Source organism: Leuciscus leuciscus (genome assembly GCF_965113295.1).
Source record: "Leuciscus leuciscus genome assembly, chromosome: 24".
NCBI lineage: Eukaryota > Metazoa > Chordata > Actinopteri > Cypriniformes > Leuciscidae > Leuciscus > Leuciscus leuciscus.
In genome coordinates this window covers 30,008,950-30,027,663 of record NC_138723.1, presented here as the reverse complement: position 1 = coordinate 30,027,663, position 18,714 = coordinate 30,008,950, and the positions used below count along the sequence as shown (strand labels likewise).

Genomic DNA, 18,714 nt, shown 5'->3' with positions numbered 1-18,714 from the left:
CATACATGCACACACATGGAGGAACACACACACGGCATCATGCTAAACCGCAGGAGTGTCAGCGACACACACATGCTGAAGCGGACACGAGTCGCGCGTGAAATCGGGCGTTTCTTCAGCCTTCCGGATGACAGGCGGAGAGGGTATGTTGTGTGTGTGTGTGTTCGTGTTGCTCTGGAGGTCTCGTTCTGTGCTCAGAAACACTCACACACTCGCGCCGTAACCCCCACCGCAGCGACTAACAGCCACTAGCTGCTCACTAACTGCATTTACAGCGCGCAAATGAGCCAGCAGAACGCTTACAGGTCAGGTTATCCGATTAAAGGGCCGTCCATCCACACTGACAGTGATTTACTACTTACTGTGGCTCCTATACGGTCATGAAAAACTTAGAATTATCTAGGAATCAGGCCTCGAAAGTCATGGAAGTTTATACCAATCCTATAATAAAGTCCTTTAAGTCCTTTTTTTTTTTAGTTATGCTCTGCATTTAAAAAGTTAATCGGTTAGAAATGTGTCTTTAGAGTGCAGTCCCTTTTCCTTTACATCTGTAAATTCATTGAAAACTTGTAGGAATTGATTGGTCAAATACAGTGTAATCTAACGTGTTCACCACTCATTATAATCACTGTCAGTGTGAACATCCGTATTTATGATTTAGAAAGTTCATTTACAGCTTGAAAAGACTGAGACTCAAGCATGTGCACGTCCCGCTGTCACGACTATGACAGTTTAACACTTTTACAGAGCTAATGAGGACCAGATTGTTGAATAAAATCAGAGGTTTTTGCATCATATTATCCATTTCACACCACAATTCCCCCCATCAGATCAGGACAGTCTGAGATGAGCGACAGTGAGACGGGCTAGACGGGCTAAACTGAACATCTGAATCTCCTAATACTTGATGTTTAATCAATTATTATGCATCTCATCCAGTTGAATTTCTATCATGTTTTGTCTTGCATCTTTTTGACTCTATATATTCTTTGTGCACAGTCATCATCACTAATGTTGCATCATCAAAGTTCCATGCGATTTAAATATAATTCTGCAGAAACGACACTTTTCAAGTGGCTTTTGGTGTGAAAACCTCTTGTACGCAGTTAGACACGAGCAGCATGTGTGATGTTAACTGAATGTGTTGCCTCAGAGCCTCACGGTGAGATGTGAAGGAGTTGTAGGTCATCCACACACTGGTAGTGAACATTCACTAGCATTGAAAGCATTAATGCAAGCGTGTCCCTGCCTTGTTGTCTATTGTCACACAGACAAACCATATCTCATTCCTCCTGAAGGACTAAACGCAAGAATATCATGCATTTCTTTGGAAAAATCTGCACTTAAATTGAGGATATGGTTTGTTTGTCATGACAAATGCATGCAACATTATAAACATGCGAATGACGCGTTAAGACAGTCATGGTTTACTTTGGCTTTGTAATTGAGGTGTGTGTGTGTCCTGATGTCCTGACTTTGTCCGTTCTCTTGCAGTCATGGAGATGACCTCATCGTTACGCCGTTTGCACAGGTCAGTGACCCAGGAAGCAGTTCATGGTGAACTCTGAGATACATCTCATCCGGCGAGTAGACTATCAGGCCCTTCTGCAGTGTTAAAGTCAACATGACGCTGTTGTGCAACCCGTTTTACTTCCGTAATTTGACAAATCGCAGGATTTTCAACGTGAAACACTGTAGGACGGGACTTTTATCCATCAAAGGCTGATTGGATTATAAAAAGTGGTGACAAAGAGTGAAAATGAAAATCATTACAGATATTTATTTTTAATAAATGATTATGAACATTTATTTTTGGAATAACATGCACAAGTGAATGCTTCACAAAATGACAGGGAATGTGTATCATGTTGACTTTACACACTATTTAACATTAAATACTAGGGATGCACCAATATAAACATTTTGGCCGATACCGATAACCGATAATTCTTTATATTTGAACGCCGATAACCGATATATTGGTCGATAAATAAATAAAAATTATATACTTTTTGAGTCTTAAGGATTAAAAGCCATGTCACAAGCACACAATTATGATGTTCTGATTATAATTTTATGTAGCCGATATGACAGACATGTTGCACTGAACTGTATTTTCCTTTTTTGAAGTGATTCCAATCATATTTCAAGCAATTCATAACCATCATGTTGAACAGTGCGCATCTGAAGAGTCTCAGCTGAAGGAAATAATACATTATTTATCGGCTTTAATGCATCAGCCAAATTTTATTATCCGGCCGATAACGATAACATTAAAAATTAACATATATCAGCCGATGCCGATAAATCGTGCGTCCCTATTAAAAACACTTTTTGACAGTATTTCAACCTCACATGTGGGTAAAGCCTCAGAATTCACTGTGACAGAATTCATTCTCCTGACTGTGTTATTCTGCACAAGGTGAACTGTGATGGATAAAACAAAACCTAAATGACGTCTTGTGTTTTGCTCTGCTCTTGAAGGTGCTGGCTAGTTTGAGGACGGTACGGAATAACTTTGCAGCGTTAACCAACCTTCAGCAAGATCGAGCGTCCAACAAGTGAGTGTTTTACAAGTGTCATGGAGCGTTGTTGACGTGCAGCCAGAGCAGAGGAGAACAAATCACCCGGTACTTTGACTGCAAGAATCAAATGTTTAGTCATATATAATGCTTTCTGCTTTTTTCCTCAATTTTTCACAGGCGATCCCCCATGTGTAATCAGCCTCCTCTCACAAAGGCCTCCTTCACAGGTGAGATTTCCCATTGGTTTTCATATTATTCCAGGGATTTAAAGGGTCATGAAACCCCGTTTCAGTTTTCACCACAGTTCTGAAAAATGCTTCAAAAGTGGCCGTGAGAGACCGAAAACTGATCCAGACAGATTTATTTCACAATATACACACATTATACATGGTTCATCGTAAATTACACTAAAACATACAGTACATGTCCTGTGAGAACAATCAGTTAATGCACAAATAAATGCACAGCCATTTGCATTTGTACTTTAAACATATATCAACACGCTTTTGTATCTTTAATAACTTTTGAGGCTTATTTTGCTGCAGTATATATGCAGTTTGATCGGTTAAAGGGCCGTAAAGACCGGTTACACTCACAGTGCGGATGAATGGCGTTTGTGTTGAAGACTCAGGATCTATTGAAGAGAAAGCAAAGCAAAACACTCGTTTTTGACCCATTACCGCATCTCTCACTTCCTGTGTGCGATCATCTCACCGTTTGAAGCGCCTGTCATAGGAAATCAGCGCGTGCTGTCGTGAATAATTAAGCGAGGTATCTTCTCATTGGATAACGACATGCAGTCTCATTAATAACTATGAGTCATCGATGTACTATAGTATAAGAAAACGTCACATCTTGTAATGCTGGCACACAAATGTACTTTATTTAACTAGTTTTCTTCAATAAATTAAAACATATGTATGGTAACATTGTCTTCTATGATGTTCAACACCCTAGCTTAGGGTTTCATGACCCTTTAAGTAAAAATGAACTTTGATTTTAAACCTTTAAACCAATTCACTGTGTTCTCCTGTTCTCTCTTGTGATTTATCAATATTGAGCAATATTTCATATTGAAATATCTGACTTTGGGGTTTGAGCAGAGTTTGAGATCTCTGGGGTGTTTTTTAAGGAGACTTAAAGTCTCGTTTGCTTTGATTCTGTCCGGTTGGTTGTGTTGGATTCAGCGCTCTTGATCAAGCCTGTCATAGCAGCCGTGAACCTCTAGGGAGCGACAAACCTCCTTCCATTCATGCAGGAAGCAATACATATTTCTACATTACTGTAGAAAACATGGACATCTGGTGAAAAGCTTTCCTATGGAGGATCTACTTTCTATTAAATACCAATAGTTTTCATATTAGATGCTTATCAAGCACATACTGGTCAAAAGTTTGTAATAATTAAGTTGACCAGTGCTGGTAAAATACAGTAAAAACAGTAATTTGTGAAATATTATTACAACTGGATTGGATATATTGTAATATTCATTCTAATATGCTGTTTTGCTTCTTAAGAAACATTTATTATTATCAGTGTTGAGAACAGTTGCGCTGCTTTATATTTTTGTGGAAACCGTGATACACTATCGTTCAAAAGTTTGGGGTAAGTGTAAGAAATTAATATAGTTATTCAGCAAGGATGCACTAAATTGATCAAAAGTGACAGTAAAGATAATTCTATTAGAAGTAAATGCTGTTCTTTTGAACTCTCTATTGAGCAAAAAAGCCTGAAAATATGTATTATGGTTTCATCAAGAATATCAAGAAATATCAAAATTGATGGTAATAATAAGAACCGTAATCAATAATTGAGCAACAAATATAAATAAACACCAAATCATCATATTAGAATGATTTCTGAAGGATCATGTGACACTGAAGACTGGAGTAATGATGCTGAAAACTCAGCTTTGATCACAGCTGTCCATAATAAATTATATTTGACTATATATTCACATAGAAAACTGTTATTTCAAATTGTAATAATATTTCACAGTTTTTATTTTTAATCAAATAAACGCAGCCTTGGTGAGCAGAAGAGACTTACAAAAACATATAAACCTTAATTATTACAAACATTTGACTAGTAGTGCAGGTCTGATCTTTGTGAAGAAGTAAACATAACCTGCTCTGACATTGGCGAATCTTTCACCCCGTTCAAAGCTGATATTAATAGACATGGCGCAGCTGGCAGCCCATCAAACTGACACGATACTCGCATAAACACGCCATCTCGCTTTCACGCTCGGCCAGAGACGTGCTTTCAGTGCCGGAGCACACGTGCCGGAGCAAGACGAGTCCGTCAATCAAGATGCTCCCCATCACTCGTCTACAAAGCCTGACATGGAGACGGTCGTAAACATACACAACTCACATCTGCGTTTGAGAAAGGGACGAAAGTGAAGCCCCAAAATCAAAGATGTACTTTCAACAGTGCCACCTGATTGGCTGCTTCTACACTCTGGGCAACCCAAGGGCTGGGTTAATATAGGACAGAACACATGTTGGGTTAATTTTACCCTCCAAATTGGTTTGTTTATTTAACACAGGATAATGGTTTGATTCATTTTTACTATAATACTAGCTTCTTTTTTTTTTATTTATTTTTTTTACTTCATACATGAATTAATGTTTACAGATTAACTTAAATCCTCTAATTAAAAAAATACTCCACACAACCACTGGTTTGCATGATAATGCCTTTATTTTCATATTTTACAGTATTTTATATATTTCATAGTTTATGAATACATATTGCATACATTTAAGCTCATTTAACAAATATTAGAAGTAAAAATGAAAACATTTACAAGTAATATCAAGTGTAATCGACGAGTCTCTGTAGATCTGTTTCCACCGTAACGCTCGTGTCGTGTTCAGCGGGGGAACTGCGTTTCATTCATAGCCCAACATATGCTGTGACTGACTCCATAACCTGTCCATAAACAATCAGTGTACTGTTCTGAGAACATATTTGAACTTTCTAATTATTTATATCCTGTATCTTTTTTTGAATAAAATCATAAAATGTTAGATCGACTCACATTGCGCCGCTGTGTGTTGCTTTGCTTAAGATTAAATGATGTACGGAACAATAACGAAATTATAGATAAAATAAAATGTACACAAATCTGTATTTTACAGAAGACATGCGCCGATTTGACAGAGCTGCGCCTCTCTATCCTAAAGGGGTCGCAAAAACCCCCCGCAATAAATAACTCCTGACCCAAGATCTGGGTTACACAAAAACTACCCAAACACTGAAAAACTGACCCAAAAAGGCTCAACCCAGGATTTGGGTTGGAATGTGTATACATATAAAACCGAGAGGCTCCGCCCCTTCTAATGACCTGACAGTGGCTGATGGCATAGACATGGTCTCAGAAAGACTCAGGAGAATGCCCTAGTTTCAGCACTGGCGCCGCCGCTCATCTAGGTGATCTGAAGGTGTTTGCGTCAGCCTCGGCTTCTGTTTCCCACGCCTGCTTTCTCACTATTACTGGAGAGGTCTGGTGTATTTGAAGAATGCTGACCCACTGACGGGTGACATTAAGGGTTTCTCAGAAGCCGTTCGGCAGCTGGTGGCTCTGGGTGATTTATCTGAAGAGCGTCACACATCTCTGACCTGTTTGTGTGATGTTTGAGGAGCTCATATGGGTCAGTCCTTTACCACAGTGATTAGCAGCACAACACATTAAACATCAGGCTTGGACATTTTGGAGCAATGTGGGTTTACCTGGTGTTTACATGCAGTTTATTCCAAAGATATATTTCACCCCAAAATCAAACTATTTAAATAGAGCCTATTTTAGGACCATTACATTTTTTATTTGTTTATTTTGTTTACTATTACTGTCCTTCAATATATAATCAGCATCATTACTCCAGTCTTCAGTGTCACATGATCTGATATGATGATTTTGTGCTCAAGAAACATTTGTGATTATCATCAGTGTTGAACACAGTTGTGCTGCTTCATATTTTTGTGGAAACCATGATACATATTTTTCAGGATTCTAGTTCAAAAGAACAGCATTTATTTGAAATAGAAATATTTTGTAACAAATAGTAGCCAATAGTATAAATACTGAATATGTTGTGGCCAAAAGTGATGTCCAGGTTAGAAAATTGTCATCTTCACCCTTTATTCAAATACCATTAAAAATGTGTTATAGATTTTGTAAGCATATTGCATAGTTGTGCTTGGAGTCGATTGTTTTAATAGTGATAATAACGCAATGAAACATGACAAATTGTGCCGATATAATTTTTGGCCAGAATGTCATACAAAGAAATTATGAACACATGCAAAAACAAGAACTCATTATTTTGTAGTCAATAAATGCTTTTTCCTGTGAGCTTATTATTTTTCTATGCATTTTTTTCTTTCTTTTTTTTTTTTTTTTTTTTTTTGCTTAGTAAAATAAAACCTGAAGTCATTTGTCAGATAAATACCTTAACCAAGTTTAGTGTTTTGTTCTTCCCTCATATTTAAAATATTTAAAAGATATAAAATATTTCCCTCATATTTTGATAGTTTAATCAAACTTGTAGGGTCATAAAATAGAAAAATCCCCTCCTGACATCACATTTGGCCATATATATATATCACGTTAAAGTAGGATTCAGATTATTTGCAACAGGCTGGAAAAGAAATGCAAACTATTTTGATTAACCTACAATAGATTTGGCATATTTTTCCATAAAAAATTAATTTATTCCTTTATTGTGAACACTTAGCATTTGGTATTTGCTGTGTAGTGTGCAGTGCAGTGTGTTGTGTTGCTGAGTCCGCTCCAGAGTTTAGCGTGCGCTCAGTCCCAGCAGCTTCTGAGGGGCCGGCCTCTGGTGTCGCACTGAACACAAGAAGAATGCCATTGACGTCAGAGGAGATGTTGTCAGCAAGGACAGTGGACCCCTGCTCTTGAATTCTCCTCAGAGTGATTGAACAGACGTTTGAGTAGAGGGCTAAAGATATGGGGGGGTTGAATGCCACACATGATGTGATCCTTTCCCCCTAATTTTCCCTTTTTAAACCTTTCATCTATGCATTTTCTCCTTTTTTTTGTTGCATTTTTTCTTTCTGTGTGTGGCTAGTGCATCACCCTGCTGCGTTTCCCCCGTAGACCCTTGAATTCTGATGTTTCTGACCTGTGCGTGAGGTTGGGCGAGCGCTATGCAGAGCTGCATGTCAGATTCACTCAGTGTGTTTCTCTAAAGGTTGCCCTGTAACAATAGCAGCAAGATCCTGTGACCGCTGAAGTGTGCGGTGTGATTGTGTCACGCGTAAGCACGCTTGTTTTGATGAAAGATGGTCTTGTAACTTCAGCACGGCCCTGTGTAACTCAATACACACGAGTAGAGTTGCACAGTATGGGTTATTGTTTATCACCGGTGCGGTATGAACACATGCACGTCCTGTGACGCAGGTTCAGGTTTTAAATGCACTAGTCACAACTGCAAAGCCCTGACAATAATCCAGGATTATGAGAGAAAAAAAAATGAAATGTGGCCCTGAACGGATCGGCGACTGCATCGGTCCCATAACGAGGATTAATTTTCAGTCGTAATCTGCGCAGATTGACTGTCACGTAATCTTTAAGCATCACACACAGTGAATGTCGGCTGGTCTGCGCTGGAATGGAGTACAGCTGAAGTAAACAACCTCCCAGGAGCATTCTGGGACATGAAAGAGCAGTTGCTATCTCAAGCGATCTGTCAATCACGAGTAAAGCGACCTCTCCCAGTCTGATGCTAATCGCTCTCCTGTGGATGTGGGTGTTTGCTGCACATTTACCCCGTTTGCTTAGCTCTGCTTTTGCTTTAGAGACTTGCTTGTGTGTTCATACCATCTACTATGTCTCTTAGGACACTTTAGGCCGAGACTGATAACCGAGAGTGATTGTTTTAGACGATAACTGATATAATGACAATTATTGTTAATCCATACTGATTTTCCCGATTTTTTAAACAAAAATACAGGTTTGAAATCACATGCTTCGTATGTGAAATGAGGCTTGATCTAAATGTTATAATTTACTGTAGAAAAAATGTAAAAAGCATAAAAAATTATAATTTTTTTCTACTTTTGAAACACATGATTAAAAAAGAGATGCAAGAATATTAGTTTAAAATGTGTTCAGCCTTATCAGACTGATATTTTTACAACCAAAAAATAAGTAGATATGATCACTAACTTATAATTCTTTTTAATTTTACATTTTTCTATTGTTTACCTCATCTACTGTAATTGGTTCGTGATAACGTTCAGGGCTAGAATGATTTCTGAAGGATCACGTGACACTGAACACTGGAGTAATGATGCTGAAAATTCAGCTTTGATCACAGAAATAAATTACATTTTAAAGTATATTAAAATAGAAAACCATTATTTTAAATTGTAATAATATTTCACAATATTAAAACATTTTCTGTATTTTTGATCAAATAAATACAGCCTTGATGAGCATAAGAGAGTTCTTTCAAAAGCATTAAAAATATTAATGTTTTCCAAACTTTACGGTTTACTGCATACGTAAATTGAAATTAAACATATTATACATCAATAGACATTTTATATACAGTATACTAACACGTGTTGTGGTTAATTTGACCTTGCTTTCAGATGTTGTGAAACTCTAGTCCTGAGCCGTGTCATGTTTAAGACAGAATTGCTGCATGCATTTTTAATACATTTGTAACAGAGATCCGGCTGTTTTTTTGCTGACAGCAGTGAGTCTGCAGGGATGCTCCGGCTCCGGCGCTCCGGTCCACATCTTACGTCTCTCTCTGCGTCGTGCTCTCCAGCTCTGTAGGTTTGTGGTTTCACAGGAAGCCGCTCATGTTTGTGTAAAGCAATGCCTCCTATGTCATGTCTGTGTAGCTGAGGTGCTGCGCTCTCACTGTGTCGCTTGTGCAAGCTCTGTTTTTTTTCCTTTTTTTTTTTTTTACGACTCGCTCTCCAGGAACGCCCGTTGCTTCATATAAGAGTCTGGATCTCTGACTAGGGGGGGCTTTGAAAGCCGGTGGGAGGTGCTGGAAAGGGGGATCCTTTGCATTTTCTCTCTTTTGTTGTTGTGAGACAGAACGTCAGCTAAAAGACATCTGAAGTTCATGGACCTGTGGAGGAGACTGATTATAAACCAGCGTGTGGATGTGAAATCATCGCGGCGGGTCGATAGGAATCAGTAGAAGCGGATTAAAGCGGGATTCTCTGCGCTTGTATATGTGTGTTTTGTTTTCTAGGAGCATGGGGCTCTGGTGCGCGATACACCAGGAGCCCTTCACAGCTGGACTGACAGCGCTGTGACTCCGTTTTATTGTTTTTCGACCGGATCAGGAGTTAATAGAGGGCAAGGAGCATCTCGCATTTGATCCGCTATCCCTGATCTTTTCAGCACAGCATGAAGAGTCACCCATGTGGACATCCCAGCATGGCTGTCTACGATGTGGACGATGTTCGGGAAGCCTCGGCTAGCCCGGTCAAACGCCTCAAAACTGATCACCCCCTTCCCTGTCTCCCTCCAGAGGAGGCCTACCAGAAACTGGCCACCGAGACCCTGGAGGAGCTGGACTGGTGCCTGGACCAGCTCGAGACCCTGCAGACCCGACACTCCGTCAGCGAGATGGCCTCCAACAAGGTGAGTCACGCTTAAACTTACCACCTAACACATGGCATTTACACACCTAAGAACGAAGGGCTTCCCTTGAGTTAATGTCATTACTGACGCCCAGGGGGAACTCAGGTAATTGGTGTGATTTTGGCAGGGCTGTTGGCTCACAGATGAGAGACGTTATCAGGTAGCGTAGAGCCAAGATGGCTGCCCCTGGGGGGGTGCAATTTCAGGGAGATACACACACAAGTCATGTACGTGCAGGATTGTGAGTCAGGATGTCCATCACGTATCCTGACCATCATCCAATACAACATCCAAATGCTTGCTTCTCCACTGTGTGAGTATAAACGACTGACAACTGGTTTCTGTTCATGCATGCGTGGATGTGTGCGTGTTCCCATGCTGGAGTCGTCAGTTTAGACCTTTATCCAGACTGAAGCATCATTGTCATTGGGTCTATTGTTGTGGGAGGGAGGTCAGATTGCTGGGGATCATGTTTAGCATTGCTGACGACTGCACTGGCATCTTTTAATGTGGCATTACTGCCTTCTCCAGCAAAGCTTCCCTGTAATTCCTGTTCTTTTAGAGAAATATGTGTTTTGATGTATGTGTTTGGTGCAGGTCTGTGAGGAGGGGTACTGAAGGTCATGAATTATATTTCACATTGGAATTAGGTGATATAATGTTTGCTGTCATGTAAAGGTCGACTGCCTGCTGCTGGATTTAGATTTTCTAAAGAGCATGTGTTTGCCTGATTTGAAGCTAGGGTGTTGTGGATTGTTGCCAGGGTGTTGCTAGAATGTTTTGGATGGTTGTTAGGTGGTTGTTAGGGAGTTTTGGGTAGTGGTTACAGTAGTTGGTTACCTGGGAGTTTTAGTTTGTTGCAAGGCAGTTGGTGGGAATTTTGGGTGGTTGCTAAGGGGTTACTAGGGGGTTCTGGGTGGTTGCCTGGGAGTTATGGGCTGTCTCGTGTGAAAATTGCCCACCCTCAAGATTCTGTGATATTCTGGTCTCTAGATATCTTGGTCTGTGGGATTTTTCCACCCATTTTTATCATGAACCAGGTGCAGATTCTCATAATTTGAGGTTGCATTCATGTCTGTAGAAAGTTTAATACTTAAGGTTAGGGGTTTGTTCAAACGACACATACAAAGTTTAACCATTATTAGTGATGCTTGTCTAATTATATGCATATAAAGAAGTCTTGCTTTGCTTTGTAATTTTTTTATATATTACAGTTTAAAGATATTTTTGAGATATTCTGACATATGCATAAAAGGTGCAGAACTATCATTATCCAAACACCTTGTTGGAGACACGTTTGAAACATCCCATATAAGGCAATGTTTACGTGTAAATATTTTTAAAACTGTAATCCGATCCTGCTAACTATTGTGATTTCCCATCAGTAGGGCATCTACGGGCATTATGCAAACTGTTTACAGTCTCACCTGATTATATAACATCACCGTAACACCATCAGCTTTTATTGCTGAATAGACAGGAAACATGCTTTTCCAAACAAGTTTTAGGTCAGACTTGAAGCTTGCTGGCTGTTTGCTTCCTGGCCCAAGGAATTGTTTTACCTGTAAAGTAACAGAACACCTCTGTTGCATAAGTTGAATACTGTTGTGAAAAATCATAACACTAAGTAGTAATAGTGGTTCTTACCACTATATATATATATATATTAGAGCTGTCAAAATTAACACATTAATTCTTTTTTTTCTTAATTTTAACGCATTCAAAATATTGAACCATCAATGCAACATGCGTTTTTTTCTGTCATCTTTGGCTGTGCTACAGTATATGATCACGCTATCATTCATTCAAGTGCTATTAAATCAATCAAACGCGATAAGACGCAGAAATAAAAACTCAAATCTGTGCCGGCGCGCGTCTGTGAAGCGGCTCTCTGTGAACAAACACGCGAAACACGCGAAACACGCACACAGAAAGCCGCTTCTCTTTCGCGCTTGAATTGACAAGCAAGCACAGTCTTAAATGAGTTAAAAAAGTGTTAAATGAACGTAGAGTTAGATCCGCATCATGTGCGTCAGGTATTAAAGTGACAGCAGCCTAACAAACCTGATGCTGTTTGTCATTAATGTTAATCAAACAACAAAAGACAAAGAGAAAATCTCTCACTGCTCTTGACTGAAAAACTTTTGTAGCTTTAGTAAGGATTAATTCAGCTTATAATTTATACAGTTAAGACTAAGCAGTGTTTGATTATTACATTTCTATTTGTCTATTTACCTGTTAGACCTACCTGAGAATCTGACAGCGCTGTTTACAAGGTTACATAGGTCAAAAACAACGAAAAACAAATCTGAACCATCCTGAGAGGACCAGTAGAAGAACCCTTAGCGTTGAGTCCTGATATATGAAAGGCACAGCTGAATGTGACATTTATTATAATGGGTTTATGTGAAGATTGCTTTAAGATTGCTTAAATTAAAAGTAGTTATATTTCTTTAAATATATATAAATGATTTAACACCAATCAAACAAAGCTGTATATCATTAGATGTATGTAACGTGTGTTTGCCTACAGTGTCACAAAGCTCGCTGCCGATACAGCATGAGACGCTGCGTGTCTAAACTAGCCCGGGCATGACATCATAGCGTTGTGAGTGTTTAGCGTTCATACACAGGCTACGATATGCACTACCAGACGCATGCTACATCAATGTCCCCATATTCATGTGCATACAACATGTGCTTTAACATCTCAGGCCAGAATAAGTGTGTTCAGAGCTACCCTAAGATGCTGTGATGTTTGCTAGCGGACCTCATTAACCTTTCAGCTGGGTGTCTTTGTGCCGAATGTGGTGCGTGTGTGTGTGTATCGTCTGCGCTGCCTCTCCACACACACTGCAGGGCTCAATTTGTCTGCGTCGCCATGGCGACTGCAAGCATGTGGGATCCTGCACAAGCCTGTCTGTCTGCGCTGTGACAGGGCGGGCATGTTGTTGCTGTGTGTGTACTGTAGGTATTCTGTTCATCAGTATGCAGCGTGGCAGGCCTATGCCGGTGATTCCTGAGCATGCTCAGTTCATTCAAAAAACAAACCATAAGACTGAGGGGCCTTATAAAGGAGAGCTGGGTTGTGTAATGCAAAATGCCTCACGCACTTGATCATCATAATCCGATGCGAAGAGATGCAAATAAAGCCATTGCTCAGAAATGAACTCGCGCGGCGAATGCAAATTCAAGTGTGTTATCTGATCTCTGGTTGCTTAGAAGTACCTTGTTGCATAACATACATTGTGTCTTTAAACATCCAGTGATTCTAGTATGTAACAAATGAAAGTACTGGCCGTGTTTATTTAGAGATATTAGGAATCAGACTCATCTCAATGGACTATGAAAACAATCCAACATCAACTGACTAATCCCATAATCCCATGACTATAGCTCAAGTTTAGAGGATTTATAGATTTAAACAAACCCCTAATATACAGTAAGACATATATATTGAGCACGTCAACACAATGGCCAATCAGAGGTGTTTAAGAATCCGAGGGAAATGCTGGTATCGTCACATTTTTAAATTTCAGTGCCGACTTGATACCGAAGTCAGTACTTTTTGACAACTATAGTTCACATTCATGTTTCTCATATTTTTGCAATGTTAGAATTCATGAAACTGTTACCGGCCAACTAGTGATTGACACCATTTCATACACCGATTATTACTCGCACTCGGTACTTGGCGAGTGTTGACTTTAGGCCCTGTATATATAACACTCGCCAAGTGCCAAATGCAAGTAAAAATCGGTGTCGCCAATATATATTTATCTTTCTACTAAGTTAAAGACTTCCCATTACAGCAAATCTGGAGTTAGCAACTTCCCATCCATGAATCCTCTTCAAACGCCAGTGCCAGTGCCAGGGGTGCAGAGACCCGAAAGAAGACAGACAGGAGGAAAATGAGACGTGTGGGTTGAAGAGGGGGGGGGGTTGGCGTAGGGGACGAGGGGGTATCTGTGGCCAGTGGGTTTCTTGAATGATTTGGATCCTGCACGCGCTGTGGTAAAGCCTCTGGCGTCTCATTGGTCCTCTCTGAAGCGGCGACCGCGAAGCACGAAACGTTGAGCGATACTCAAAGGGTTCGCCGATGGCTTTAATCAAGCCCAGATCCAGCCAGAATTCACTTCACAGAAAACCACACAGAGGTCTGCTTCCTCACTAAAGAGGGAATATAATTTACATCTCGCATGGCATTACGGCTTTACATGAGCAATACAGACGTTGTGACCTAAAATCCAACATGCAGCCAATAAGAAGTTCATCAGGTTTGGGATTTGTGCACTTAAGATGTTACTTCATCTAGTTCCAGGATTCAATTAGCATCCGTCAAATCTGTTTGGAATTATGTGTTATTATGAGTGTGCATGTTCCCAATAAAACTTGACGTGGCGATAATTAGATCTCCAGAAATAGCATTGCCTTTCTGATGATGCGCAGAAAGAGCTCCCGGCAGATTTTGGGGTGTGGGCCGAGGTTTTTCCTTCGGCATGACACCGGCCTCGACCTGCAGCCAGACTCGACCACACTCCCTCCAGTCTATAATCAATCATAATCATAATCTGCTGTACTGTATGGCAGTGGTTCTTACAGGATCCTGTTTCACCTGCGGTTTTTGTGGTTCAGTCATATCACTCACTCTAGTGGTGGGCGACACAAATGTACATTTTTGCTGGAAATCCAACCCCCTAAAATATTTTCTATATTATGTTAAAGCTGACGTCCGTAACTTTTTTTGGGTTAAAAATTATCCAAAATAAATTTTTGAGAAAGTACAGTACATAACCAGTCAGTGTTCACTCTCGACTCAACACGGTAAGCTTGTAATAATGTTTTTAACTCCAGTGGTACTGGTGGATTTCCGCGGGAAATTCAAGCATGTCTTTGTGCCATTACGTCACATCTGTACACATAAAGCACATCTGTACACATTACGTCACATCTGTCCACATAAAGAAGAGTCTCGGCTAGTCGGCTATGAGTGTGAGGATGCTGGAGGTGGAGATTTATAGCCTTTTCTCGCAGCACTTGATATAGTTAAAGCGTAACTCTCGCCAAAATGCAACCTAGGCTCTTTTTGTGAATCTACCCGAGGCAAACTTTCGTTTAAAAGCATAATTAGGATGGAAACAAAAAAAAACTTTTAGTTTACTAAAAAGAAAGATTTTGAACAACTCACTGTAACTGTGTGTCCGCCGGCATTTTGACAGTCAAAAATAGTCGATCTCCGAATGCGAATGAACTGAATTTTAGTATTGTTTCTTATATGAGGATCCTTTTTCAAATACAAGGTCAATATTGATTTTCACTAACGACAAAACAACAAATTATCCGTGAATTTATATGGAACTAAGCTTTAGGAGCTTTCCATCTTTACTCTCCTCATGTTACGTTGCATTTGGAGATCGACTACTTTTGACTGACAAAATGCCGGCGCTACAGTGAGTTGTTCAAAATCTTTCTTTTTAGTAAACTCTGTGTACACAAACACTGTTCTCAATGCTGGAGTTCATGTGTAGAGCCTCTGGTGATACTTCCAGCAAAGTTTGATGTTGTGTCGAGCCTTCTTAGTGTTTTAAATATAGAGATTTTTGATGCTATAATAGTCGTGCCCCAAGCACTCCCATTCACAAGCCAATTTGACCGAAAACTAAAATACGGTCAATCTTAAAAGTGGCGTTTCCATCCTAATTATGCTTTTAAACGAAAGATTGCCTCGGGTAGATTCACAAAAAGAGCCTAGGTTGCATTTTGGCGAGAGTTACGCTTTAAACGTATCGATTTGATGGCGGATCCAGAAAGGTTCAAACGACGATCACCAACTGGAGATTCACCCGCTGTAAAACGCAAAAGACTTCGGAGCGGCTACAGAATAAAAGAGACTGCAACCGGCCCGTGCGAACACAAGGATAATATCGGAAGGGCATTAAATGTAGTCACACAATGCTGATGTTGTTAACATTAACAATTTGAGAACAAAGTATAACTTGCACGGTTTGACGTGATATGATGAGCGATCATTAGATTTAATCGGCGCGATTTACTGCAATGCTTTTCCCCTTAGTTGTTCAGAACTAAAGTGGATGTTACTTGTTCAGACGAAATTTTCCGGTGAAAATTCTTACGTTGGTCATACTTCCAAAAAGTAGAATCTGTGATTGCGAATGCCAGGATCCACACCTGTGACTGACAGCCGCACATTCTCCTCAAAACACTGGATTCGTCCGCGCTGTGCCGTGCCGCTGATCATTCCGCGAATAACTGCAATTGCAGATTTCGAACAGAGATGGCGACAAAGAGGAAAAACTACAGACTGCAGCTTTAAACACTTAAACACTTCCTGCTCAGATAACGTAAGAGTTTGATTCAAACTGATGTATGAACTGATTTGACAGATTCTTTGAGAAGCGGCTCAAAAGTCACCAATCAGACATCGCTAGCTATGTTTCCATTCAAAGCTGCGAATTTAACTTATGCGCAAAATTGGAAAATAGCATAAAACGTGTAAGGGTTAATGCACGACGAGGTGTCCATTGAAGGGCATTAACCCGCTTATACCATGGTCACTTGCCAAATAATTTTTTTTTTTAAACATTAGTTTATATTTTAATTAGTTTTACAATCGAAATCTAAAGTTTTTACAAACAATAACTTGGTTTCCCTGGTCACGCCTGACGGTTTATTTAGCAACCGGAGATAGTCCACTCAGCTCGTAGAACCCTTCAGTTTACTGCCTGTTGCTATGGTTACTCACAGCTGATGTAGCCAGCGCATTTATTTATTCATTTCGAACGGTAAACAGTCAGTTTCACCAGAACTCCTTTACTAGGTGTCCTCTATCACTTTTTAATGGACACCCTGCAGCCAATCAGAATCGAGTATTCACCCAGACCATGGTATAATTGTGAATAAAGCAGCGAAACGTGTTCAAGAGAACAAAATTGGTGCAAAATATCTGTAATAAAAATACCACTGAGCTTTCCTGTAGCTCAGTGGTAAGAGCATTGCGTTAACAACGCAAGGTTGTGGGTTCGATCCCAGGGGATTGCACATACCTATGTACAAATGTATAGGATAATGCAATGTAAGTCGCTTTGGATAAAAGCGTCTGCCAAATGCATAAATGTAAATGTAAATGTAAAATAAAAATGGAAGTTGCTGCAGTCCAGGATGACTCTCGTTCCTCCATCATGCGTTCGGATGCTGGTGTTTGTGAACGCAATCATATGAGACGCTTCCGGCAGGGAATCAAACCAAATCATTTTGATGACAGACTGATTTCAGAATGATCAAGCCAACATTTGAGATGCTGTGCAATGCATTCGTCCATTTATCCAATCACATCCTCTGTTGAGGCAAGAGTTTTTTGGTAAATGTGTTTCCATTGTACTTTATGAGCATGTCTTCTTATTGGCAAAAAAAAACAAAAAAAAACATCCATCTCAATTGAGCGCATATGTTTTTAATGCACATTTTTAGAAACTTGGCGTTTCCATCCATCGTTGTTTTATTGCAATATCCCAAAATGTGCATTAAAAAAAAAACTATTGATCGTTTGCAACCAGAGAAAATCTAACGTTTTCCGACTGCAAGCTTGCAACTCTCTAGTCTAAAATGTCTCTAAATGTAATTGAAGTATTATTAAAGAGAGTTCTTGGTTATACAACAGTGATAAATCGACATACACAGGAATTCTCTCAAGCTTTATTTCCGTGTTTATGCTGAACCACATAACGTCTTGCTTTGCATAAAGAAATGCTTTGACGTAATACGCCACCGCAGAAGACTCATATTTCTCCTGATAATATAGCCTCAATGCCACATGGTAAAGGCTTCAGGTTCATTATTCAAATCAGCCACAAACAAATCCGACCAATGGCTATTGCTTTCATAAAAGATCTGATCTGTCCATTTGTTTTTCAAATGAGAGCATCAGCCCTGGCCACATGAAAGCCTCGTGTCATGCTTGGACGGGGGTCAATATCTCCATATGAATGCAGGCGTATTGTTCTAGACAAGTTTGTTTTATTTTCAGATCTCCATTTAGCGAGTGTCATCAAAGACACACACTTCTGATTAGCCTCTGAATTTAAGTGGAAGTGGACGTTAGCTAGAGCCTGTTTATCAGCAGGTCAATATTTACACTAATACAAGTTTGTTTTACAGTCTGAGAAGTTTAACTACTTCCTCACACCAGGCTGTGCTTTGGTGTAATGGCAGTTTTTTGATGATTGGGTCATTTCAGTGGCCAATGTTGATGATTGCATCAAAAATAAATAAATAGCCTTATTAAATAAATAAATGGAGAGTTATTTTAACTAAAATACTTTTATTATTTGAGATGAAAACATAATTTTTTTATTGAACATATTATATTTAAATGATTTGTATTATTCATATTATAATTATAATATTATAATTGAATATATTAAATTATTTTAATTTTATTTGAATTCATGAATGTATTCATTTTTATTTATTTTTTTACAGTGTATTTAATACTTTTTTTAAATTCTATTTATTTTCAATTACATATTT

The 18,714-nt window shown here is 39.4% G+C and overlaps 1 protein-coding gene and 2 long non-coding RNA genes across 9 annotated transcripts in view; 1 reads left to right on the top strand and 2 right to left on the bottom strand.

Moving 5' to 3' along the window:
• The window catches only part of LOC309489824, a 186,151-nt gene that overhangs the window by 37,720 nt on the left and 129,717 nt on the right, over window positions 1-18,714 (bottom strand). The gene's annotated exons all lie outside the window — the stretch shown is intronic.
• The window catches only part of LOC309489756 (3',5'-cyclic-AMP phosphodiesterase 4D-like), a 288,142-nt gene that overhangs the window by 256,751 nt on the left and 12,677 nt on the right, over window positions 1-18,714 (top strand). For all 7 annotated transcript variants that reach the window (XM_082158632.1, XM_082158631.1, XM_082158634.1 and 4 more), the window contains 4 exons: window positions 1,495-1,531; window positions 2,485-2,561; window positions 2,703-2,752; window positions 10,055-10,167. In XM_082158632.1, coding sequence (XP_082014758.1) covers window positions 1,495-1,531; window positions 2,485-2,561; window positions 2,703-2,752; window positions 10,055-10,167 — 277 coding nt within the window. The remainder of the gene's footprint in view (window positions 1-1,494; window positions 1,532-2,484; window positions 2,562-2,702; window positions 2,753-10,054; window positions 10,168-18,714) is intronic.
• On the bottom strand, window positions 10,866-18,663 carry LOC309489833. The gene is made up of 2 exons (XR_014202532.1): window positions 16,995-18,663; window positions 10,866-16,885 (listed from the first exon to the last, which is right to left on the bottom strand). It is a non-coding gene; the product is annotated as an uncharacterized lncRNA (long non-coding RNA).